The sequence below is a fragment of the Candoia aspera genome, chromosome 18, assembly GCF_035149785.1.
Source record: "Candoia aspera isolate rCanAsp1 chromosome 18, rCanAsp1.hap2, whole genome shotgun sequence".
In the NCBI taxonomy this organism is placed as follows: domain Eukaryota; kingdom Metazoa; phylum Chordata; class Lepidosauria; order Squamata; family Boidae; genus Candoia; species Candoia aspera.
Window position 1 is genome coordinate 8953165 of NC_086170.1, and position 25415 is coordinate 8978579.

The 25415-nt window shown below is 49.2% G+C and overlaps 1 protein-coding gene across 1 annotated transcript in view; it reads left to right on the top strand.

Annotated features, from left to right (window-relative positions):
- Positions 1-7183: 7183 nt before the first annotated feature.
- The window catches only part of NPHP4 (nephrocystin 4), an 87758-nt gene continuing 69526 nt past the window's right edge, over positions 7184-25415 (top strand). The window contains exons 1-3 of the mRNA XM_063317712.1: positions 7184-7322; positions 11888-12040; positions 24429-24601. Coding sequence (XP_063173782.1) covers positions 7185-7322; positions 11888-12040; positions 24429-24601 — 464 coding nt within the window. The 5' untranslated portion in view covers position 7184. The remainder of the gene's footprint in view (positions 7323-11887; positions 12041-24428; positions 24602-25415) is intronic.

Below are 25415 nucleotides of genomic sequence, written 5' to 3' on the forward strand. Positions count from 1 at the left end.
TTTATTTAGTGTAACGTTTTAGTAGCCTGAAAGCAGGCAAAAATATAATTTTCAGGGTAACATCACGCTGCTGTTGATTGCATGATGCTGCTGTGCCTTAAAACGGTTGATTAATTCTGTTCTTTTTGTCCTGGGGTGATGTACAGCTGTTGTAAAATCAGCGAATGCATAAATTTATCTGCGGCTCTTCGTGGGAGGCAGAGTCGCACGATATTCTGCATCTCTTCCCCTACTGGTGCTCTGGAAGAGGTAAACTGCTTTCTGCTAGCGCTGAACTGTCGCTTCGAGGGAAACCCGGCCTCGGTGGCCTTAAGCAGCTTAGCGTCGAGCTTAGTAGGAAGATTAGCTGTTTCACAACTTTCTGAGCTGCCAATACTGAGTTTTTTTTAAAATCTTTGTTGTTCTGTTTCTTAGGGCAGGCAACATGAAAGAAGCAATATCGTTTTAAAGAACTTATCGGAAAGTCTGCGTTTCGCGAAGCCCGCTGGGCCACGTTTGAGCTACGTATGCCACCGATGTGAGTCTGCCGCGCAAAGGGAATGCTTGTACGCTGACAACCTGGGGTGGGGTGTTACCCACGAGCGTGCCAGCATGTGCCTTTCCCCGTGAGCTGTCTGTGAGCTTTTGCATGTTGCGTGAACATGTGCAGGGTGCCGGGATTCCTGCAGGTCCAAAGCAGAGGGCTCCCTCATGGTTAGTTTTTTTTTTAATTTTTTTTAAAATTTATTTTATTCAATCTGGTGCCACTTCACTCCAGAAGGGCTCCGAGCAGCTTTAAGAAGCTGGTCTCAGTTTTAAGAAGATGCTCTCAGCCTAATGTGGGTAGTGAATTGCGGTTGTGTGACGTGGTGTGAAGTAAGTGTCAGCCCTTCGAGGTAGGCCAGGGCAGAAAACGGACTTCGCGGGTAATGCCGGAACTCTACTTTCTTGATACGGGCTCTAGCAATGCTTTTCAGCCTCAGCAACTTTAAGATGGGTGGACTTCAACTCCCAGAATTCCCCAGCCAGCATTGAAGTCCACCCATCTTAAAGTGGCCAAGTTTGAGAAACACTGGGCTGTAATAACAGAACCCTGAAAATTTGACAGCGCTTTCCTTTTCCCCCTCTTAAGAGAGTTAAGATGGAGCTAGTATGAGGTGTTTTTTTTTAAATATTTTCTTCCTGTCTTGGGCTTAAAACAGCTACCCACTGTTGCCTAGTTTCTCCAAGGTAGTCTTTGGAGTTCTTTATAGCAAGCCATAGGCAGTTGCCCCAAGTCACTTTTTGGAAAGGAATTATGAGATGTGTTCATAAATAACAAATGAGCCTGCACATCTTGTGCAGGTGCAAGTCCAAAGCACCCCTTTTCCCTCCCAGCCTCATTTCCCCTTATTGCGCATTGCCCAAACCTCTATATTGGTTTAATTGTGCAGCAGCCTGACATCCACTGATTAAAAGTCAGGGATCCTTCCTTGGGTGAAGACAGACATGCGTGTTGTATAGTCTGTTGTCAGCTGAATACTGCGTGATGCCTTAGTATCTATGCCAGGGTTTCTCAACCAGGCTTCTGCAAGAGGTCCCTAGGGGTTCCCTGGGAGGTCGAAATTCAAAAAATTAGTTCACATTTGGGCAACTTCACATTAAAGAGGCAAGTTTCATTCTTTAGTTTAAGAACACTGCTAATGCATATATCCAGGGCTACCTGTAGAGAAACTTCGACTTCCAGTAAAGGTAGAGTGCTGGTTTGGTGTTGTGGTTAAGGCACCGAACTGGGAGGCTGCGAGTTCTAGTCCTGCCCTGGGCACAAAGCCAGTTGGGTGACCCTGGGCCAGCCACTCTCTCTCAGCCCTAGGAAGGAGGCAATGGCAAACCACTTCTGAAAAACCTTGCCAAGAAACTGCAGGGACTTGTCCAGGCGGTTTCCGAGAATCAGACAGGATTGAACAGACTAAAAAAAAAAAAACCCACAATAAAGGAAAGTTGCTTTTCCTATGTCGAAGCCTAGCAGCATGTCCTAAAGTCCTGCAGAAAAGGAACAGCTTTGGTTTTCCTATTCCTTCCTCTGCTGAATTTTTTTCTTTCTCTGATCGGAAATGGCGCATCCTTCTGCCTTCTTCCTTCCCTGTCTGCGTTCCCTTCCTCCTCGTCCTGAAAGGACCCTTAACCTTGGTTCGAATTTTACCCGTCAGAATGCTTCCCTCGGGATCTGCCCTGCAAATATCCCAGCTTGGCTGTTCCCTGTGCATTATGCGGCAGTCGCGTTATCCCCTTGCTGAAGGATCTGCACAAGTCACTGGTTGTTCTCCACATGCAGCCCAGATTTAATCTTTAAAGTCCTAAAGAGTTTAGGGCCTGCTGTCTGAAGGGCTGTCTGCCTCAGCATGAGCCTGTCTGGGAGTTACAATCAGCAGAAAAAGCCCTCCTAAGGACACGGGCTCTTTTAGAGGCCCATTGGTCAAGCTTTGGAGGGCGCACCGTCTCCTGCATCCCTTCTAAACCTTCAGGACTCTTCCAGAACTTATAATGGGCCACTCCATTCGTGCAACGGGCTGAGTTTTGGTTATTTGACAGCTGGATTTTGCTGCTAGGGATCCTGCGTTCTGTGCCGGTGGAAAGGCAGGCTGCGGATTGCAACGGTGGGATGGGCCTGACGGGTGGTGGCCTCGGTCGTTCTGGCCGTGTGCTTTATGAACTTGGGAAAATGCAGCCCAAGGAGGGGAGAGTTGTGTCTGGGACCCTCACGCTAGGACAGGAAAGGCTGGATGGAGGAAGAAGAAATAGGAGGAAGGTCATACTGGAAAGGGCACCATGGCTGAAAATTTGAAATGAGCATCCCTACCAGGTTTGGGCTCTCGGCATCTGGTTAGCCTCGCCGTTTTACCTTCTGTCCAGTCTTGGGGCTTTGTGTTCGAGGTTTTGACTCGCAGCGTGGCCAGCTGCCTGCCTTTCAAGGGTCTCTTGGGCTTCCCCAATTTGGAAGCGAGTCCCTGTCCCACCCCTGTGCCGGGAGGCCGAGAACGTTCTTGCACGTGGAGGTCTCGCAGCTGCCTTGACACCTGTGTGTGCTGAACAAGCCAGGCGCCTCTCCTGACAGCCCCGTTCGATCCCACGCTTGGTGCGACTTCACTTATTTATCCTCGCCCTACGGGGCAGCGCCCAGCACGCTTTACATGAAAAGAGCATCAGAAACCGGGTTTTCGCAGTGGGTTGGTGGAAGGGCTTCCCTGAAGTGGCTGTTTTTCAGATAGCAAATGGTGCCGGGTGATGGGAGCCAGATTCTGACGCACAAAGGTCCAAAACTTACTGTGTTTATTAACTGGCACGATTTGCTACATGCTGCCTGATTTACTCATTCCACGCAGACACGTGAGGTCTGCCTGCAACCCCTGTGCATGAGGATCAGGGATAATTCTTGACTTTGGGGGATTTTCGGTGCAGGGGGCTATTCTTACTGTGCTTTGGGGCGTGCTCTCTGGTTAATAAATGTTGTGAAGCCAGCTTCTCCTCAGCTCTCCGCATGACACCTCTGAATCACCGTGGCCTTAAAAAATGCAGGTGCGCCAGCACTCATGCATCGCAGAGGTAGTGCCGAGCGAGCGACCAAGTGAGGGACTGAAGTCAGACCGACCCTTGTAGGAAGACGCTGTCCTTCAAAAACCACCCCTTCCCTGCAAGCTGAAGAGGGTTTTTGGCTTGGAAGCTGGCACTCTTTATACCTCTAGAGCAGCGTTTCTCAAAACCTTGGCAGCTTGAAGGTGGGTGGACTTCAACTCCCAGAATTCTCCAGCCAGCAAGCTGGCTGGAGAATTCTGGGAGTTGAACTCCACCCACCTTCAAGCTGCCAAGGTTGAGAAACGCTGCTCTAGAGGCTTAAGCCAGGGTGCTGGGGGTGGTGGTTAGAGGTGGTTTAGTCACCTTGCAAAGGATTTTCGAGGTAATTTTGGGGAAGGTGTGAAAGAGCTGAGAAGAAGGGACTTGAAGACGCAATTACACAATCAAGAGATTGAAGCAAGTGCAAGAAAAACCTCAAAGCTATCCCACCTTGGTTTCCTTTAGTCCAAGGTGGGTCCAAGAGTAACCTGGAGAGGCGTTCGAGGTTGATCTTAGCCCTTCGAGGTAGGCCAGGTCCTGAGAAAGACCCTGCGGGGTTTCCAAGAATGCCACTTTAGGGTATGACAACAGAATCGTCCCTTGAGTTTCTTTCTCACCCTTCCCTCCGCCTCGGGGCTGCGTCGTTGCTTCTTCAAGCCTCTTCTGCAAGGTCCTCTCTCAATCCCTTTGCGGCTCTCAAGCGCCTGGGCAATGGGAAGAGACCCATTTTGAGGTTGAAAATGCTCCGAACGGCCCATTTTTGTTTCTGAAAGGTCCGTGCTACGAGGTTCTGCCTGTTCCTGGTGTGCTGCTCACATCAGCTTTCTGGCAACAGGGATCGTGAAGGATTTTAAAGAGAAGGCGCTGGCTCTGAAGGCCAATTTTGAATTTTAGGAAATCAGATTCAACGCATCCGCATTTCCAGTTTTTCAGCGGTGCCAGGTCCCGGGGGTTCCTCCACACACTTCGGCGTTTCCTTCTCTCTGTCTCTGTATCCAGGTGGATGCTAAATCCCAGCATTGTTGCTGAGGGGGAGTGCAAAAGGTTTCGTTTCAAAGTGTGTCACGTGTGACGTTTCATGGTGCGGCGGTCGCCAGCGTCTTTGAAAATATTCCGAGCTTGAAGCTGACGTTGGCATGCTTCTCCGATGCTCTGATGCGGAGTTTTGTGCTTGCAGTGGGACACTTCAGGACAGCGGGTGCTCGAAACGAAATGTTTTCACACGCCTAGTTGCTGGGGTTTTCTTTTTTTACAAGCTGCAAACTCTCTTTTAAAAACATCCTTACTGTAAGTTAATCTGTATCATTCATCGCAAAGGATCTTGATACCTTCCTACCTGTGTGGTTTTTGTACAGGTGTGCAAACCATCCTCAGTATTGTCAGGGAGAAGACGAATCTTCCAAATTAGGAAAGTAATCAAGTTATATATTCTGTTATTGCAGTCTAAATTAATGCAGCGAGCAGTAGGCAGGCCACAGTCTTCAAGCACGTGCACAGGTAGTCCTCGACTTACAACCACAGTTGGGAGCGGAACTTCCGCGCTAAGCAATGTGGTCATTAAGTGAGTCTCACCCAATTCCATGACCTTTTTTTTTGCCATGGACGTTAAGTGAATCACGAGGTTCCCTGTTGATCTTGCTTGTTGGGAGCTGGCTGGGAAGGTTGCTACTGGTGATAGCATGACCCCGGGACGCTGCAACGGTAATAAATACATGCCAGTTGCCAAGCCTGCATTTTGATCATGAGACTGAGGGGACGCTGTGACAGTTGTAACTGCGAGGACTGGCCGCAAGTCACTTTTCCCAGTGGCGTCGTAACTTCGAACCGTTGTTAAACGAGTGGTTGTAAGTCGAGGACTACCTGTAATGAATTGACAGAGATGCCTGTGGTTAATTTAAAAAAATACGATCTTCACTCACTCCCAGGTTCTACCACCTCGATCCACCCAGTGGCTACCATCCATGTCCCATTCCCATCGTTTCTTGAGCTGAGTTCTATTTCTCTCTACCTCTCCCTAGTCCCCTCCCCATTTTGTTTTTTATAAGAATTTTACTAAGTTTCAAGCAAAGATAAAAGCTACAGAAAAACAAAAAAACCACAAAGAAAAAAACCCCTAAAAGCGTGTGGAAACACATGAGAATTAAAAAAAAAAAAAGTTACAAAAAGAGGTGGCTTCCAACTTTTAACAGCAGGGATATACAACAATTTTCCATAATCAATCCCTTACTTATTAAACCAAAATCACATTATTTCTATAAATGATTCCATTAGCACATTATAAAAACCACTCAATGCAGTTGCTCCCTCCCCTTATAAGATGTATATGTATATCTCTCTCTATATATATTTATATTTTATTTTGTATTTGTACTTTGTTCTTATTTTTTTATGGGATTTTAACGTTTGTTGTTACGGCCTTAACTTTATTGTAAACCACCCAGAGTCCCCCTTTTGGGGGAGACTGGGCGGTGACAAATTTGAACGACAGATAGTAATAAAGCAATAAATACGCCTGCGATGACTGGAGCGCTCCCCCGCTCCCCCAATTACGGCTCAGCAGCTTTCGCTTAGGAATCTGTTTCAACGGCGCGAAGCCGCCAGTACAGAGGAAAAGCCGCAAATGAAATTTCCCATTAAGACTCCCGGTGAGTTCAAATCCCGCCCCCCCCAGCCCCCTTGGGTACGCACCCCTCCTTCTCGAGCCAGCAGTTGTCTGTAATGGCCTTGGGTGGACGAGCTTGGCGCTGGCTGGTGGAAGTCCAAACAGGAAGATTCACACTCCAGCCATGTTCCCCCTCCCTCCCTGCTGGTCGCCTCGCCAGCTGGCATGAGTTGCGCCAAAATGGATGCAAGCGCATAAACTTAGATATAAACACCGTTACACATCGCAGTACCAGTACTTATAGAGAGAAGAAAGAAAAAAAGAGAAAAGAGAGAAAAAAAAGGGGGGGTGTTAAAAAACAGGATTTCCAACTACCTAAACAGTGGATCTTTATCTCTTAACATATTATCGTCTTTTCTTAATCCCCTAATATAACGTCTCTATTTCTATTTAAATTGTGTAATTAATATAATTGATATTTACATTTTACATATCCATTAGTACTTTTTGCGTCGGTTCGATGGATTGGAAAAAGGGTTTCCAATCATTTTTAAAATGGTCTGTGTTTCTGTCGTTTAGTTGATCGGTAAGTCTTGCCGTCTGTGCTAAATCCAGAGATTGGATTGTCCGTTCTTCGACCGATGGAACATATTCTTCTTTCCATTTTGAAGCATAGGTGATTCGGGCTGCAGTGATCAAATACAATAATAGTTTTCCATGTTTTTTTTTCTCTTTCTTTCTTTCTCTCTCTCTCTCTCTCTTCTCTTTTTTTCTTTCTTCTCTCTATAAGTACCAGTACTGTAATGTGTAACTGTGTTTATATCTAAGTTTATGTTTAAACTTTCTATCTAATAAAAATAATCAAAATGGATGCAAGCACGGTAAGGTGTCCTGGGGATGTTTGACTGAGGGGCATGACAACACCTCCTAATCAATTCCCCCCCTAATTTTGTTTTTAAAGGCCGAGAGCTCTGAGGCTGAGGTGACGCGTGCCGGCACATCTGGCCCCAAGATGGGCGAATGGCAGAGGATTTTCCTGCAGAATCTGACGCTCCCTCCACGCAGTCCGAGGAGGCGGAATTTGCCGCCCCAGCGCTCGACGCCCTTCCGGTGCGTCTTGCGGAGCGTGCACGGGAACGCCCTGAAACAAGTAAGCGACGAGTAACGCCCACCCTCTTTTTTCCCCCCACCCCCCTTTGGCCCAGAGTGCTACGGAGGCACGGTTAGCAAAAGAAGGGGAGGGGAGCCGTCGTCTGCAGCACCGGGACGTGTTATGAAGCCCTGGACGGCAACTGGTGGGCTGGGGAGGTGGACACCCTTGAAGCGAAGAACGTTTCAGTGATCCCTGCCTCACCCCCTGATCGTGGGAGAGGGGAGGAACGCCTGTTCGCTGAATCTGGGGTCATTATAGCAGTGTTTTTATAAAATACCAAGCTGATCTTGATTTCGCCAAGCTGAGCAAGGTGTGTCCTTACACGGGAGACCACCGTCAACTGGGAAGCGGAAAGAAGCTGGCCGTAGCCAGCTGCTTTTAAGCGCCATAAAAATACGGCGTTTTACATCTTGACCTTTTCCATCAAATACACAGACTCTCTTCTTACCAGGGCTGTGAGCAGCCCGCTTGCGTAGTGATAATTCAGTGCCAATCTGACCCCAGTGCCAGGGCTGTAAAGTGGTATCTTTGGGAAGAGCTGGAGCGCAGGCAGCGACTGCCCACCGCGTTTACGCGCCGGGAAACTCGGCCTACCGCAGCGGCCAGAGAACGTAGCTTGCGAAGCAGCTGAGATCTGAATTTTTAGCTCCTGCAGCACCTGTTTCTAAAACATCTCAGCTGTCTGTTGTTGTTCTTGCAGCCCAAGATAGGGGAAAACTGACAGATGCATTTCAGGGTATAAATATTTATAAATCTGCCTTCCTTCCCTGATTGGATTCATGCAGCCTCTGTTCTTTTGGATATGAACTGACTAAATAGGCTTGTTTTGCGCCTCCCTAAGCCACAAAAGCCTCAAGTGTCACAAATGTGAGCGCTTCACCTTTTCCTGACTTCAAGCCTCGAATTACGTCTCTGCTCTCAGTTCTGCCATGCATAATTGTGGGGCGAGGGTGGCCCAGTTCAGAGGTCTGGAAATACTGCACGATAAGTACGTTAAAGCCAGGTTTTTTTTGCAAACTCAGCCTGGCAGAGCAGAGTTGGAGAACGGTGTGGCTGTTTCCAGCAACCGTCGCGTTCCAGGATAATAGACCGGTTGGTCCTCCTGATTCCCAGCCCGTGACTCTGGAACAGAGACCTTTCAGTGCGTTACAACTCTGGGCTGCTCAATAATGCAGAGCAACTAAATCTTTAACAGCACACCTGCCCGTATCGCCTTGCCGCAATCCTGGCCTCGATGAGGGCGCTTGGAAGTGAGCGAACACGGTCAGAGACCCCGCGGCCCAGCCCCGCCAGTTTCTCGTCAGCATGTTGACTGCTTTTCTTTTAAGGGAGCAGAAACGTGAGAGGCTGTCTGGTTTTAAGGTACAGCTGGAGCCCTGCGGTCCCCAAAGGCAGGGCCTGCCTTCTGGAGAATACGGAATGAAGCGTCTGGGGTGCCCCTCGCTGGGCGCAAAGGGTCGAGGAAGGAGCGCGGGGCTCTCTGTGCCCAGCGGTGAGCCCTCTTGCCAGAACCTGATGTTCCACTAGGGCGTTTAATGCACGGACTCGCGAGCGCATCTGGTTGGCGTGCCAAGGCGGGCGTGTCCTTGCCCGCACAGAACGATTTCCTGAGCTTGGCCTCAATCAACCCCAACCCTGTTCCTTTTTTATATGGCCGGACAGCGCTTAGCAGCAAAAACGAAAAATGGGGTTTCAGACACACGTTGGATGACTGCCCCAGACCGGAGGCCCTGACTGGTCTGGATGGGGCAAAAGAGATTTGGTGCCGACCCTGACTCTGGCAGAGTCACCTAGGAGGTGGGGGAAGGCTCTGGGCAATGCCAGGGGTCCTGGAGGACCTGCACAGGGGCTTCTGAGGCCTTCATGTCACGAACCCACCAAGGCAAGACCCGTCCTTTTGATGCTCAGCATGGGGGCTCAGGGACTAGAGAAAAGGGCTCAGCTTCGGCTCCCCGTCGAAGGCATAGGAGCCTCACCTTATTCCCCCACCTCACCCCAGCACTGCTTTCTGCAGAAGACTTGCTGCCCCCATTGCTCCCTCATTTGCCGAAAGGCAGAGGGGCCGAAGAGCGAGGTGAACGCCACGACCTCGCCTTCAAAGTCTCAAATGTCCGCAGCTATGTGGGAAACCCCCTGTTTTCAGAGGGGAGCAAGAGGGGAGCCGTGCATGAGATCCAGCCCTCAAGAGATTCAGCCTGGGAAGAGGATTAACCCCTGGGAATTTGGGCTCTCGAGCCATGCCTCTCCGCCAGGTTTATTCAGCGTTGATGCTCCAGGGGGATTGGCTAAGGTGCTCAACTGGAGCTGCACCGTAATAATCCAGCAGCTGGTGTCTCTGCAGGGTCCTGGGGGTCAGTAGGAATTTTTTCCTCTGTTGTGGATCTCAGAGCCCCGTTCCTGGATTCCCTCACTGAAATAGCCAAGGGGGAGCGAGCGGAGGCAGCTGCCGTCAAGGCGTCACCAGCTGCAGCGAGCAAACTGTCTGTTCCATCTGATGGGATTTGGGAAGGGTTAGCTGTCCTAGCATCCGCAAGCCCATAACAGCCTCAACGCTCAAAATTGGCAAAAGGGGGTAGGAAGCGACCCTTGAGGAAGGAGAGCAAATAGAAGAAAAGTCTATTTTTTGCAGCAAGGGCAGGCATCTCGTGATGAGGGGGTCAAAAAAGCCGTTATAGGCATGGACACAGCAGAGTCCATACCTCAGAAGAGGTCTCCTCCGCTGAGTTTTTCTCCAAACCAGGTTGGAAAGCTATCCTGAGCCTCAGGTTGCAGGATCAGTTCTTCAGGCAGCTTGAGGAGGGAGACCTGGAAGTCAATCGCAAAATCATCCTCCTGGATGACTTTCTCAATTTGGTCGGTTGGTCAGCTGCCTGCCGACACGTCTCAGAAGGAACACCCCATCATATCTCTTTGGCATCTGCATCAGAGTGGTGAAAGGGCAAAAGTTTGGTGATGGACGTCCCGTGAAGAACCTCTCTGGTCCCACCTTCTTTAGGAGTGGACATAGATAAGGAGTTGAAGGTGCGAGTTACTTTACTGCTGTACAGGAGCTGTCACATACGGTTACTCTTACTTCCCACCGGACTTACAGGTTTGTTCTTAAAATGGAATATGTGATAAAGGAGGGGTGGATCCAGTCCTAGCTGGTCAACACATCTGACCAAGCAGAGGGGGGTTCCTCCGTCGAACAGGAAGAAACCTTAAGCTCCGCCTTCTAGCCAGGAGAGGTGGAGCTAACCCTTTGGTGACTTCACATTAAGTATAATTTCGTCTTTTAATTTGTAACTGGCTGATGGGATGATAGGATGGTGTGATTAGCATATTGCCAGTCACCCGGAATTCTTACCACAAAGCTGGTTGTACAGCTAATTTTGAAACTCTTCCGAACAGATAAAAAAGTGACTCGCTGGCTTGCCTTTGGGATACGTCTTCCATCCGTCCTTTGTCCTCCCCTTTTGAAGTTCCAAATGTGCCTTGTGGCCTCAAACCGTTGCTTCTCTCTGCTCTAGATATTCTCTCTGCCTGGTTGGATTTCCTGCCTGCTCAGCCATCTCTGAACCCTTCCTTGGCTTGCCCAAGACTTGGGCAAAAAGTCAAAGTGCCAAAATGCTGTCCTTCGGCAGCTCCTCAGATCTGCTGTCTAACTTGACCTGCTTCCGTTGATGTCCCTGAGGGCTAGGACTATGATTTGGAGTCACCCTGAGCCAGTTTAATCCCCTGCGTTATCCTGTTAAATTTCAAGAGAAGGATTTTGGCTTTCCTTCGGCTAGACCAGCACTGCGGGTGGATCTTTCCCAGCCCTCTCCTACGATGCTCAGATTGTGAGATCTGTTGGCTTCCTTCTTCTCCAGAACTTGGGTTCTGTAGACCAATGTCATTAGGTGGGGAGAAGCAGAAAGCCACACCACCGCATTTGGTGGAAATTTTAGATTTGAGTGGTTGGTGCACGCTCACTGGTGCGTGTATTGATCGTAACCGCGCTCTCTCTCTCCTTTTTAAAAAAAAACTTGGTTGCTTTAAATGTTTTATCAGCAAAAACAATGCGAAACTAATTCAAGGGGCCCTGAGGGCAGTGTCACACGCCAAGCTGCTGGGTGGCCTCTCGATCTCCCCGCCACCCAGGAAGGAGACCTGCCTTTTCCCTTTTGAAGATGCTCGCCTGGAATTAAGCCCCTCTCGGGTTGCTTTGCCCAGTGATCTCACCATCTGTGTTCTTTGACTCACAGCGATGAAGGTTTCGGGCAGCGTCCCTCAACCGTGGCAACTTGGCGTTGGGCGGGCTCCAGCTCCCAAAACGCCCGAGCCAGCAAGAGTCGAAGTCCACGCATCTTGAACTTGCCGCGGTCGCAAAACACTGGTTTGGGGCACATGTGGAAGCCAGATGTGTCACCGAGGGGAATCCGTGTCCGTTGCTTTTCCAGGATATTGGAAAAGCTGCAGCCAGGAGTTCGATAAGCTAGATGCAATTTGCTTTCTCCCTCTTGGAGATCTCCCGCTGCTCCTCTCCCCCCACCCCACGTTGATGGTGCTCTCCTGCCTCACTCTCCCCCTCCTCTTGGCAGAAAGCTCTGGAGAACGTGTCGGACGTGGAATTCCAGCTGAGGCTTTCCCTCGTTGACGTTGCCCATCACCACTTCTTCGGCAAGACTTGGAGAAGCGCCACGCGGCCTCTAAAATCTGCACCGGGGCAGCTCCCCTCCGTGGTCTTCAACGAGGTAAGGGCGTGGCGGCGAGCCGTGGCTCACGTAGGCTGGGGATTCTGCGAGTTCCGGTCCCAACCCACCTGGGGGAGATGCCTCTCTTCCACAGACCAGCCTGACTTTGTCTGCCACAGGCGCGTGAGTCTGATGGGTCTCCCCTCTTCCCCCAAAATTATGGGGAGAGCTGCTAGCAGAATGGGAACCCCAGACTGGTGTTTCTCAACCTGGGCAGCTTGCAGATGCATGGACTTCAACTCCCAGAATTCCCAGGTGAGGAAACATTGAACCACAGGTTAGGCAAGGTGTTTACAATGTCATCGCTCTGACTGTCAAGTCGCACGGCTAAGACTCGGCCAGCTGTCGGTACTGATGATGCAAACGCTGTCAGTTTTTTTTTTTAATCGTATGGCATAGCAGTTTGGTGTTCCTGCTGCTTTTTCTTGCTGGGAAATCCTTGTGAGGTTCAGCAGCCAGATGTGTGGACTTAAGCTGTGACAAGACATGTTGCCCGGGGTGCACCAGGAGGAGGCTAGTCTGCATTGCACCGAGCTGGGCTGAGAGAGAGTGACTGGCCCAAGGTCACCCAGCTGGCTTTCATGCCTAAGGCGGGACTAGAACTCACAGACTCCTGGTTTCTAGCCCAGCACCTTAACGCCTAGACCAAACTGGCTCTCACGCTGTCAGTAGGATGTCTCTAACCACAATCCAGTGGGTGGCGTTATTGTCCCAGCAGGTGCATATTCTCCTTGCTTTACTCCTTGATTAATGCCCGAAGAAGCATCACGCATGCTGCGTCCCTTCTTGGATTCTGGAATTAGAGTCACCAATTTTTTGCTCCCTCCTCTACCCTGGACGAAAACAGGTAGACGTTGGAGTGGGAAAAATCCTGACACTGTATTGCTCAAGGCCTTAAAATTTAAAAGCCAGCCCTTAAGACTCTTTAATTATTAAGTTCAATTCTTCTGCAGCTATCTGCTTTTTATTCATTTCCTCCTCCTCAATTGTTTTGCCAATGCAGGCCACAGGCATTCCCAGTCTAGAGTCTTCCTCTTTCTCTCCCTGAATGGCCTCCTGAATATGCCTCTACTTTCCTGCTTTGGAGAGCTGTGGATCCAATTCCCACCTTTGTCTCACGTCTATTTGCACGTTCAGCAACCGGCTAACTCAGCCTTTCTCAACCTTTTGACCCTGGAGGAACCCTTGAAATATTTTCCAGGCCTGGGGGAACCCCGGCACATTCAGGCTTACAAAGACAGGCCAGAAGTTACAAAATTATTCTACTGGTTTCATGGGTAGGCCTGGCTAGATGCATGAACAGGGTTCTTAAACTAAAAATAAAGAATGAAATGTACCTCTTTAAGGTGAAGTTGCCCGAATTTGAAATAATTTTTAAAAATAAATCGCGATCTCCCAGGGAACCCCCAGGGACCTCTTGCGGAACCCAAGGGTGCCACAGAACCCTGGTTGAGAAATTTCCTAATTTGGAAAAAAGAGGAAAACTTCGAAGGTGTGTTTCTGAGTCCTGGGGGTTAAGTGTCCAAAGAGTTTTGCTTGCCGGCCGACCATTTGTGGCTGCGAGGGCCCCCCGTCAAAAGTACAAGACGTTGCCCTAGGTTCCCTTCTCCATTTCCTTCATTAAAACCAGCACAGAGTCAGGCTTCGGTGACCGCCATCTCTTGCGCTCCGTGATCCAGCCAGAGGGAGATGGCCAGGTTCCTGAACGATCTTCCTTCCCATCAGTCCTGGGATGTTCACACTGAGTCCTGGTAAACCAACATTGTCCTCCTCCATCCTGGGTCTCGTGTCCCCCTCTTGGCAGTAGCTCCTCAGGCACGCGGGAATCTCTGCCCACGTCTTCCTTGTTTGCAGCATCTGCCGCCCAACCCAAAATTTGTCACGGTGCCCTATTTTAGGTCACCTAATTTCAACCCAGCCTTTGCGAGGGACCGTTCAGCCGGGGAAGGGTAATGCCTTCTCTCTGTGGCAGACGATGGAGTGGGTGGGGGGAGAGAAAGGACGGGGCATCCCTCAGGAGGGGAGATCTCCCACCCTGCACTAAAATTACCTTCTTCCCTGCAGAATATCTTCACCCTCCCCCCCAAAAAGAATGTTCTTTAGAACTGGGAAATTTCTCTGCGTGGTTCCTAATTATCCTCTCAGTCCACAGGTGGGAGATGCTGGGGGCAGCATGATGTCATTGGCCCAGCAAAGCATTTCTCAACCTTGGCGGCTTGAAGGTGTGTGGACTTCAACTCCCAGAATTCCCCAGCCAGGCGGAGACCCCTATAGATTAAAGCAGCCTCATTAAGTGCTCGATAGAAAAGAGGAAGGTATTTCAAGTGCATGGGTATTAATTAAGTAAATTGGGCATTTCCAGCCGATCCTTGGGAAAGGGGAACACCAGCAGGATCAAAACCTGGTTGGTGCTCATTCTTCCCCAGGGCTGGGAGGCGGGTGGGAGGGGAAAATCGACCGGTTCAGATAAGGGTGGGGCATGGGGAAGCTGTTCTCCCTTCTGGAAATGTACAAAACGGCCCTTAACAGACCTTGCTGGCTGGGGAATTCTGGGGGCTGAAGTCCATGCATCTTCAAGCCACCAGGGTTGAGAAACGCCGGCCTAGTGAGATGCACTAGGCTGGCTGGGAGGCGGCAGAGGGCAGTGTTGCTCCAGGAATGAGGCAAAGAAGCTGCTGAAAGCAGAGGCCATCAGAAGCCAGTGGGTGGCTTGGCAGGCAAATGGGGAGACGGAGACCCTCCGCAGAAGTTTTATTCCGTGGCACGCTCAACTTGCCCTGGGTCTAAGCAGCCTTGCATCTCCCCGTCGCGTTCCGGTTGGCTGCTTGGCCCGATTTCCTTTTCCAAGAAAACAGCAGGCCAGTCTTAATCTCAATAAAAGCATCATTCCGGAGAGCCCCCCGTAGACAGGGCGTTCCCTGTCATTCCCCCTTCAGTATTCAAAATGGGCGTGGTCACAGGGGGATCCAAAAAGTTAGGGTGGCGCTTGAACTGTCCCATCGCAGCCGTCATCTTAACTTTTTTGACCTGCAGACACCCTGCTATGGCAGATGGATCAGAGGCTCAAATTGCATAGCAAACTTTCGGTGCCTTGGGATGGTTCCCTGTGGCTAGGCCGGATCCAGTCTATTTATATAGAGTTAAAAAGGCTGCTCGTCTTTGCAAAGCACCCCGGATCCCATTAAAACGCCCCTCATCGATTATTTATGAGTTTCAGCTCAGCTGATAGATTAAATCAGCCTCATTAAGTGCTTGGTAGGAAAGAGGAAGGTATTTCAAGTGCATGGGTATTAATTAAATAAATTCACCGAACGGGGAAAAGGAAATGGATCGGCAGGAAATGAATAATGGATGAGGGTGCTCGAGTGTTGCGTCTGAGAAAAGGCATTTTCCCCTTTCTCCCACTGGTAGTGAAAGCTCCTTCTAAGATAAAGCATGTTATGTGCAGGTTTCATAATAGCTTGCATTTTTTCCCCCAAGAAATACAAGTTTCTGCTGAATAACGAGGCCCGATCCTTGGTTTTCCCCGTGGCGCCTTGTGTTTTGAGCTTCTTCGCTTTAGGGGTCTTCCGGATGATGGGAAATGGGGTTCAGCAACATCTGGAAGGACGCGGGATGCCCGTTCCTGTTCTAGAGGACTTAGATCCTCCAATATTGTGATGCCTAAGGAAGGTGGAAATGCAGAAGAACAAGCCAGCAGGGTGAGGAATGAATCCGAGGAAGCAAAGGGAGCATGTGTTGGCGGCCTCACGTGGGCTTAAGACCTTGAAATTCAATTTGTTTATGAATCAGAAGTGATACACCCAGTAAATCTTCCCGGCTTCATTTGCATTTTTATGATGGAACATCCAGATGTCGCTGGCCACGCTCAAGTCATAAAGAATCAGTCTACACCCAGCCCCTTGGGCTGCCTGCTTTGTAGGGCAAATTCGTAATAACGTGTTTTTGATCCAGGTCGGGGCAGTGTGGGAGACCTTGGCCATTCTGTACATTTCCAGAAGGGAAAACAGCTTCCCCATGCCCCACCCTTATCTGAACCGGTCGATTTTCCCCTCCCACCCGCCTCCCAGCCCTGGGGTAGAATGAGCACGAACCAGGTTTTGATCCTGCCGGTGTTCCCCTTTCCCATGGATCGGCTGGAAATGCCCAATCTGCTCTCGGTAATATTCAGGTGAAATTCTTAGGCTACTCTAACCGTGGAAATCGAGCAATGCCAGTCCGGCCACCAATTCAGAGCGCTGGGGATAATCTAGACCAGAGTTTCTCGACCAGGGTTCCGTGGCACCCTCGGGTTCCGCAAGAGGTCCCTAGGGGTTCCCTGGGAGATCACGGTTTATTTAAAAAATCATTTCAAATTTGGGCAACTTCACCTTAAAGGGGTACATTTCATTCTTTGTTTTTAGTTTAAGAACCCTGTTCGTGCATCTATCCAGGCCTGCCCATGAAACAAATAGAATAATTTTGTAACTTCTGGCCTGTCTTTGAGCCTGGACGTGCAGGGGTTCCCCCAGGCCTGGAAAATATGTCAAGGGCTCCTCCAGGGTCAAAAGGTGGGAAAGGCTGCTCTAGACAGCCAGGCCAATATAACATTGGGTTCCATCAATCATCGCCATGCCCGAATTGAATCTGGGTAGAACATTTTGGGCAAGTCTTTAAGGGTCCCCACTCCCTCTGAAATGAGGGTAACGTGCATGGGACAACGGGTGTTCTTTGTGGTGGCCCCCAACCTTTGTGCCCCAGATGTCCATAAAGCTCGCTCCTTCATGGTTTTTAGAAGATCTGTTCAAGTCCCTTCAACCCTAATTAAGGTTTACAGCCATTTATCTTGCTTAATTGCCGGTTGACTTCTTATCGCTTTAAAAAAGGATTTAATTTCTTGACTGTTGTGGCTTTGGTAATTTTAATGCGTTGGAAACCCCCCCTCCCCTGAGTCTTTTATTTGCGCAGGCTATAAAAACAGTAAAAGAAGTAAATGAAGTAAGAAGGGGGTGGGTGGGTTCTGAAAGCTTCTGGATTGAGATTTTTGCGCTTCTGACTTAGGAACTTGGTGACCCTCTTGGTTCTCCCCTTTTCCCACCCCAAGACAGAAGCTGGTTTCGCCCCAGTCGAGGAAGTAGCATCTTCGTCTGGTTCTGCTTGCGGCACCTTGAACGTTTCCTCCGATTCTTCTTTTCCACAAGAACGATGTCTCCCTTGCGAGCGCTTTAGGAAGTTGTTTGTTTTTGTCATGAACTGTCAAAATCCAGATAAACAGCTCCAAAGAGGGCAGGAGAACATTGCCTCATCTATCACGGGCGAGGTTCCTGCATGGATAATTTCCTGAGCTGTGTTTGTCATTTTTTCCCCCTTGGCCCTTGTATTCCAGCTAATGAATAGCTTCCGATCGCTGATTATTCCCTCCCGATGCTAATTGGCCTGCACCTGTTCGAGGGCTTGGCCGAACTACCGATTACACTTCCTTCGGCCATCCTCTTGTGGGTGGGAGCATCTTTTAAACTCTTGGACAGGGGAGGAGCTGTCCTGGCCTCCTAGACCAGCCAACGCTTGTCTTCTAAATGGTGAATTGCTGGACGAGGCAGCTGTTTCCCCCTTTGGTGGTAACGTGCGCGACAGACGCAGTGCACGTCTTTCACACACGATGATAATCCTCCAGCCCGTTTCGGAAGATTTCCACACCTGCAACTGACCAAATTAGGACATTGGTTTATTGGGACGGATGGCCCACTGTCATCGGGGGTGGTCTGCCCCTCATTTGGGCAAATGACAACGCTTACCCTTTGAGCTGCATGCTGGATGGAGCCCGCAGTTAAGAGGAAAAGAGGAGGTCCCAGATGAGCACGGAATTCCATTTACAGGTAGTCCTCACTTAATGAAACAATTGGGACCAGCATTTTGGTTGCTAAGTGAAGCGGTCATTAAGCAAATCCAACCCGGTTTCATGACCTTTTTTGCACAGTTGTTAAGCGAATCACCATGGGCATTAAGCGAGCCATGTGGTTGTTAAGTGAATCACACGGTTCCCCACTGTGTTTGTTTGTCAGAAGCCAGCCAGGAAGGCTGAAGATGGCGATCAGGTGACCATGGGACGCTGTGGCGGTCATAAATGCGAACCGGTTGCCAAGCGTCCAAATTGTGATCACGTGACCGTGGGGACGCTGCGACAGTCGTAGGTGTGAGGACCAGCCATAACTTGTTTTTTTCCAGCACCGTCGTAAGTCTGAACTGCCACTAAACAAATGGTTGTTAAGCGAGGACTACCTGTCGTGTAAACTTAAGTAATAACCTGACTTTCCTCGTAGGCCATTTTCCTCTTTCGTGACACCAGACCTTGTCATCCAAGTAGCGTTGTTTTGAGAGATTTTCGATTTGCACTCCTGGTCAATTGGGGGAGAGGGGCTGCAAGACCTGAAGGTCTTAACTCCAAGGGAGTATCTCAAAGATAAAATAGGATTTCGCTCTTTTGGGGAGACGGCGTCATTCTGTTTTCACACTTTTCATTTTTGTCATGGGCCGCACGACGTTGGAAGCTGTTTGAACCTCTCTGGGTCTCCAAGGGGGCTGGCTGCGGCTGAGAGCTTTTGAAGGAAGAACAGACGTGATTCTGGAGCGCACCTTCCATGCCTCACATCCAAGGATGAAGATAGACCCAGGACATTTTAAAGTAACGTGCCTGGGCAATCCAAATGTTACATACATTCTCTGCAGTGCGTATCATTTAGCCATAATGCTGGAATTTGCCTTCTCCTGTGATGTATCTAGCTCAGGGTTTTGCCTATACTGAATGAGCTTCCCTGGGTCTCATAGGGGCTCCCCCCCCCCCCGTTTTAACTTTTATCTGATTTTTTTTTTTGAACCAGAGAGTGTAGGCTTTGATCTAAAGACGAAAGCATCTCCCTTACAGCTGGCCTGAAGTGCCTTCCCAAATTATGTCTCCTGATTGACTCAGTTGTGCTGTTTTTCATGATCAATTTGCTGCTGCTGAGTCAGTGCTCCCAGCTATTCTACATTATTTTTCTTGTTTAACCAACTCTGGTGCCTTTCGGATGCCAGCAGGAATGGCTCGCACGTTTTCAGGCATGTCTTCAAGGCAACAAAGACTTTTTGCTTTTCACATGGAAGCTGAGATTCTTGAAAATGGAATTTTATTTTCAGAACTCTGGCATGCCTGGAGAAGGCCTTTTTTTCCTTGTTTCTTCCTGCATCAAAATGTGATTTATTTATTTTTTTAGCTGGAGCGAGCTGTCATGGAGCCCCAAGCCAGAGCAGGGCAGTTATCATTCTGGGCCATGATCCGGCTAACCACGCCCTGCAGTTTCCATCGTGCACGCAGCGTTATTTGCTGTTATGAGAGCTTTTATGCCACTTGGTCCAATGAACCTAAGTGTCTTGCACAAATTATAAGCAAGCTTTGATCAACCATGCAAGTCTGTCTCTCTCTCTCTGTCTCAGCAATGCAGGCTTGATAACAAGAAGCCTGATCTGCTTTCTGGGGACAGTTGGTCCGACAATGATGGTCTGGTTTGGCCATATCAGCTGTTCAGGTGGATGGGAGTGGCTGATGGGAAGGATTATGCCAAGAAGACCAGCCTTAGCCGGACGCTTGCCAAGGCGCTCCCTTTGAAAGCGGCACCCGGTGCATTTAGGAATTCAGGCATCGCTTGGCCTGGCTGGCCCGCTTCTCAGGAATTCCTGAGCCGCCTTATTTCATCCTTTTGCAATAAAAAGAAAATACAGGAATAGTTTATTTCTGCAGGCAGATGGGTTAATGCTTCGCTCTGTTGTCCTTCTTGAATCCCGCAGAAGGATTAGCTTGCTCCCCGGTCCCACCTGCAGGAGGTGGGGCGCCCAAGCTTTCTATTTCACGGGGCCTGGTCAAGGCTTTGGAGAGGCCACGCAGGGTCCTGGGTACTAAGGAAATCTAAGGACTTTTAAAATGCTCCGACTGTCCTCCAGTTGGCGGATATGGACTCTGTGGCGTTAGAGGAAGAATGCCCCCGTTTGCTGACCCGTGCTCGGATTTTTGGAGCAAGCTCCTCCAGGCCAGCGTATCTGCCTGCGCAACCTCCGTTGCCGGCCTAGGGTGGTACAGCGGTGAAGGTTCTGGACTGTCTCCCCTCCGCTTTTGCAGCCACACCGCGCTGGTGATTCCGGTTTCACGTGCAATCAACCCATGTGCTGAGATCTTGCTCACAAGTACCGTTGCCAAACCAGGGATACAACCCTGCATTTGATTTCTGTTTTCCAACGCATGACTCTGCATGTGTCCCTGTTAAAAGTTCGTCCTGCTGTTCCCGGTCGCCCTCCCTAATCCGACTGATCAATTACACTGTTGGCTCTTAGCGGCCAGACAGATAGATTCTCTCCAGGGGACCTGTCCCCCGGCTGGTCCCTCAAGTCTTCCAGCGGTGCCCCCATTGGACTGCTGGTCGTCCGCCTCTTCTCCTTCCTCCCACCCTTCCCAGCACCAGAGCCTTCTCCAGGGAGGTGGGTCTTCGCATCATGTGCCCGAAGTAGGATAGTTTGAGCCTGGGCATTGGTGCCTCGAGTGAGAGCTCTGGGTTGCTTCCTTCGATGATCCATTTGTTCATTTTCTGGGCTGTCCACGCTATTCTCAGGCGTCTTCTCCAACACCAGGGTTCAAAAGCATCAATAGTCTTTCTGTCTTGCTTCTTCAGAGTCCAGCTTTCCAAAGTCCGTAGGGAAGTAGCATAGCTTGCACGAGTCTGCTAACCCGCATCTACCACCGTCATTTTGGATTTTATTTCCGCCTTGCAGGTTATCAGTCATCCCGCCCAAGTTAGTATCACGTGTGCAAACATGATTAAGCTCTTTCTCCGCCTCTCCTTTCAAGTCCTTAATAAAAACGTTGAAGAATATAGCCTCTTGAATGGAATCTCATTTGATGTGTCCCTCCAGATTAATGGGGGAACGACTACAGGTAGTCCTCGCTTAATGACCATTCGTTTAGTGACGGTTTGGACTTACAGCAGTGCTGCAAAAACTGACTTATGGCCGGTCCTCACACTTAGGACTGTCACAGCATCCCTGCAGTCACGTGATCATGATTTGGGCACTTGGCAACCGGTTCGCATTTATGACTATCTCAGTGTCCTGCAGTCACGTGATCAACTTCTTTGACCTTCCCAGCCGGCTTCTGGCAAGCCAAATCAATGGAGAACCGTATGAGTCACTTAACACTCACATGATTTGCTTAACACCCACAGTGATTCGCTTAACAACCTCTGCAAAAAAAGGTCGTAAAATTGGGTCAGGTTCGCTTAGTGGCTGCTTCAGTTAGCAACAGAAATTCTGGTCCCAATTGTGGTCATTAAGTGAGGATTACCTGTAGTGAGCACTTTTTTACAGGGTTGTCCAAGCCAGCTCTGCATCCCAATTGCCAGGCCATCCAGCCCACACCTAACCCTCTTGTTTGTCGGAAGGCTGGGGAAGCCGTTGTCAAGAGCTGTGCCGAAATCAACGTGTGTTGCATCTGTAGCATCCCCCCAATCTCTTAAGGAAGTCAGTCAAAACACAAGGGTAGCTGAGTATAGAAACTTTAGCGCTTGCAAGAAGCTGCAAAGCCTTGTATTGATTCTTACGGCATTGTTTTAATGGCGCTCGCCAACCTGTCGGTTTATGAGTTGGTCTGTATCTGAAGTGGGGACGGCAGGCTGTCTCTCTTCAGCGATTCCCCGATCCCTTCTTCTCCCTGTTTTGAATTTCCTCTCTCTCCTAAGATTACTGAAAGATAATCTAAAAAGCGTTAAATCAGACAGTTAGCAATTTCTGGGTCCTGCAGAGTTAACTCTGTTAGAGGGAAATAAGATCTTCTCTGGCCATCTTTTGGTCAGTTTCCTGAGCCTCCAGGAGGCTTTTCACACACCTCCTTCTCTGAAAAAATTGAACCCCAAATCCAAGTTGATTAGCTTGCCTTCCCTGTACTTTTTGTGGGTTTTACCATCTTTTGCCATCCGCTGTTTCCGAACTTTAGTCTCTCCGATGCTGTGGTGACAACGCCCTCGTCCTTCTGCGGTCAGATGCTCTTTCCGTTCCCTATATGTGCCCTTTAAAAAAAAATTGTTCTGTTTTCAAAACTGGGTTTCTTTTTCTGCCTTTTAAAAAAATCTTGCTTGCAACTAGGCAGTTTTTTTAACGTAATTTTGATTAAGGAAAATTTTCAGGGAATAAAAACTGTGCAGATTTTGAAAAAGAGTTAAAGAAAGTAAAGTGGTAAGCAAAGACAGGTGCAAAGAAAGAAAGACAAAGAAAAGAAAAAGTTATAAAGAAGCGGCTTCCAATCTTCTTAACAGCCGTTACAAGTACATTTATATTTCACCCCCTCTCTCTGAAGTTACAATCTAATTTCCTTCTTTCCGTAATCTACCCTTCCTAATCATCAAACACATAAATAATAAAAAGAAGAATAAATTTGCTTGCAATTATGCTTTTTGCCAAGTCCTTTCCTTTTCCAGGAATTTCCACCCAGCTGGAGCTCTTCTCTCCATTTGTTTCTGCTGCAATGAAATCCTTTGTTTAAAGAAAACGTATTATTAATTTTCTTTAGTAATTGAAAAGAATGTGCATGAAAGGAATATAAGTTTTAAAAAAAACACGTAGAACATAAAAGAAAGCAGGAAATAAGGTATGGATAATTATCCCTACTGGGCTTCAAGTAGAGCTTACTTGGTTAATATAGTATCAAGCTAACAAAGCTGCAGATAAGAAACAGTAGGTTAGATCAGTACTAAAATTATAGATCCTATTTATCAACGAGTTCATTAAAATCACTTTTTGAAGGCAAAGATACCCATTCAACTGCATTCCTCTTTAGCTTCCCTTCAAATCAAGGAATCCAGTACAGGTAGTCCTCGACTTACGACCATTCGTTTAGTGACCGTTTGAAGTTACAACGGTGCTGAAAAAAGTGACACGGCCAGTCCTCACACTTATGACCGTCACGGTACCCCCCCCCCCCACGGTCACGTGATCAAAATTCAGGTGCTTGGCATCTGGCATGTATTTATGACACTTGGAGCATCCCAGGGTTGCGTGATCGCCATTTGTGACCTTCCCAGCCAGCTTCTGACATGCAAAGTCAATGGGGGAAGCTGGATTCAGTTAGCAGCCATGCGATTCACTTAACGGTTGTGGTGCTTTGCTTAATGACCATGGCAAAAAAGGTCATAAAATCGGGCATGAGTCGCTTAACGATCACCTCGCTTAGCAACAGAAGTTCTGTTCCCAACTGTGGTCGTAAGTCGAGGACTACCATAGCATAATCAAAGTTATAAAGTTGTTGATTTGACACCATATTCGCTTTGTACTTAACCATAAATCCAGGTTAACCAAGCCGTTCAGTTGTGGTCCCGTCACATGCAGTGCCCAAACGGATGAACGACGGCTTGGATCGTGTGCACGTGAAGTCAATGTGCTGAACTCGTGACATTTGCAGAGGGGGGCAAAGGGGGGGGCGTCAGTCCAGTGGGAGCAGTGTTGGGCATTGCAGTGAGGCCCCCGCCCATTGCGACAAAAGCGAGATCCTGTGGCCGTTGTGGGGCTGCACGACAAACCCGTTAGTTCCATTTGAGCCTGGCGGGGACTTAACGGGGGCACAGTCCAGCGATGAGAGAGATTTCGCAGGCCTCTTCTTTTCTGGAGATGCTCAAGTGGGTGGGGTGGGGGGCACCTCTCAGGGATGTCTGTGGCATGCGCTGCCTCGCTGGTCAGAGAAGGCAATGTGCGGCTCGACCAGCCCTTTGAAGCATCATCGGCTTCTTCTGAGTTACGTCGGTGCCTGCTCTTCTACTGGGAGAAAAGTTGCTGAGCCAGAGGGACAAAGAAATCCCCAGTAGCGTTCCCGTGAAGCTGTGTGCTAGAGGAGAAGAGAGTGGCAGGCCTGGATTAAGCTGTCATCCAGGATGATTAATCTTCTGTCCCTGATCTTCGTTGTGAAGAAGCCGGGATAGGAAATATAGGTAGTCCTCGCTTAACGACCATTATTTGAATGACAGTCCGAAGTTACGATGGCCTCGGAAAAAGTGCTCTACGATCGGTACTCGCCTCTGCAGTCACATGATCGCAATTTGGGCGCTTGGCAGCCGGCTCGCGTTTGCGACCAGTTGCAGCGCCCTGCGGCCACACGATTGTGATTTGCAACCTTTTTTGCCAGCGAAAAAAAGTCTACTGGGGAAGCTGGATTCACTTAACAGCCATTGTAAAAATGGTTGTAAAATTGGGTCTGGTCCCATGGTGACTCCCTTAACCACTGCACCACTTAACAACCAGTTTTCCAGTCCTTATTGTGGTCATTAAGTGAGGACTACCTGAATATGGTAGAAAGTCAAGGAGGCTAGATAGATTTCACCCTTTCTCTCCTCTTGCCTCCTAGACCGTTTATTTCCACACATCTTTGGATCATCCGAGCGTCCTAATGGTCCTGGAGGTCGTGGCCACAGCCAGGAGGCCGGACGCAGCCGCCCAGGAACTCTCGTGCGGCTTCGGGGTCCTCCGTTTGTTCAACAGCAAATCCGAGCCAGCCAATTTGAACCTGGCAGGCAAAGGGTATGTTGGTTAGCCTCTGGATGAAGCGCCGTTGAATCAGCTCTTTGAGGTTGGATCCGTGGCTAAGAGCCACCCTTTCACTGCCCTTCCTTGAGAACGGCCCCCTTTTTCCAGCTGGGGTGGGGCTTAACACCTTCCAGGGGCATGGCTGGCACACCTGGGGGTCAATCTCCTAGACAGGCTCCAGTGCATAGCCCTTGACTTGTTTTTGAGCAGTGTTTCTCAACTGTGGCAACCTTAAGATGGGTGGACTTCAACCCCCAGGATTGGAGTTGGCTGGGGCATTCTGGGAGTTGAAGTCCACCCATCTTAAGGTTGCCACAGTTGAGAAACACTGCTTTTGCCGTGGCCATTAAGCAAATTGTTTTAGAGGGTTAGGGAGGAGACTGAAGGCTGAAATGGGTTCCTTCTGCCGTGCAGAACTTTAAACCGACTGTTTTGTCCCTTGGCCCCCGAAACTTTCTCCCCCCCCCAACCCCTGCCCCATAGAAGAAGGGCCCAGTTCACCTTCTCCAGAAGTTTTGAGGGCTGAACACGAAGCCTGGAGGTTGCCCTGCCCTGACTCTAGACTGGAGCACTGTTTCTCAACCTTAGCCACTTGAAGATGGGTGGACTTCAACTCCCAGAATTCCCCAGCCAGCCATGCATGGCTGGCTGGGGAATTCTGGGAGTTGAAGTCCACCCATCTTCAAGTGGCCAAGGTTGAGAAACAGTGTCGAAAAGAGGAACAAAATCATACAATCCTCTGGAGGCATTTCACTCTTGCAACTCAGCTCTCAAAAACTCCTGGCTTGGGTTTTGTGTTTTAAAATTT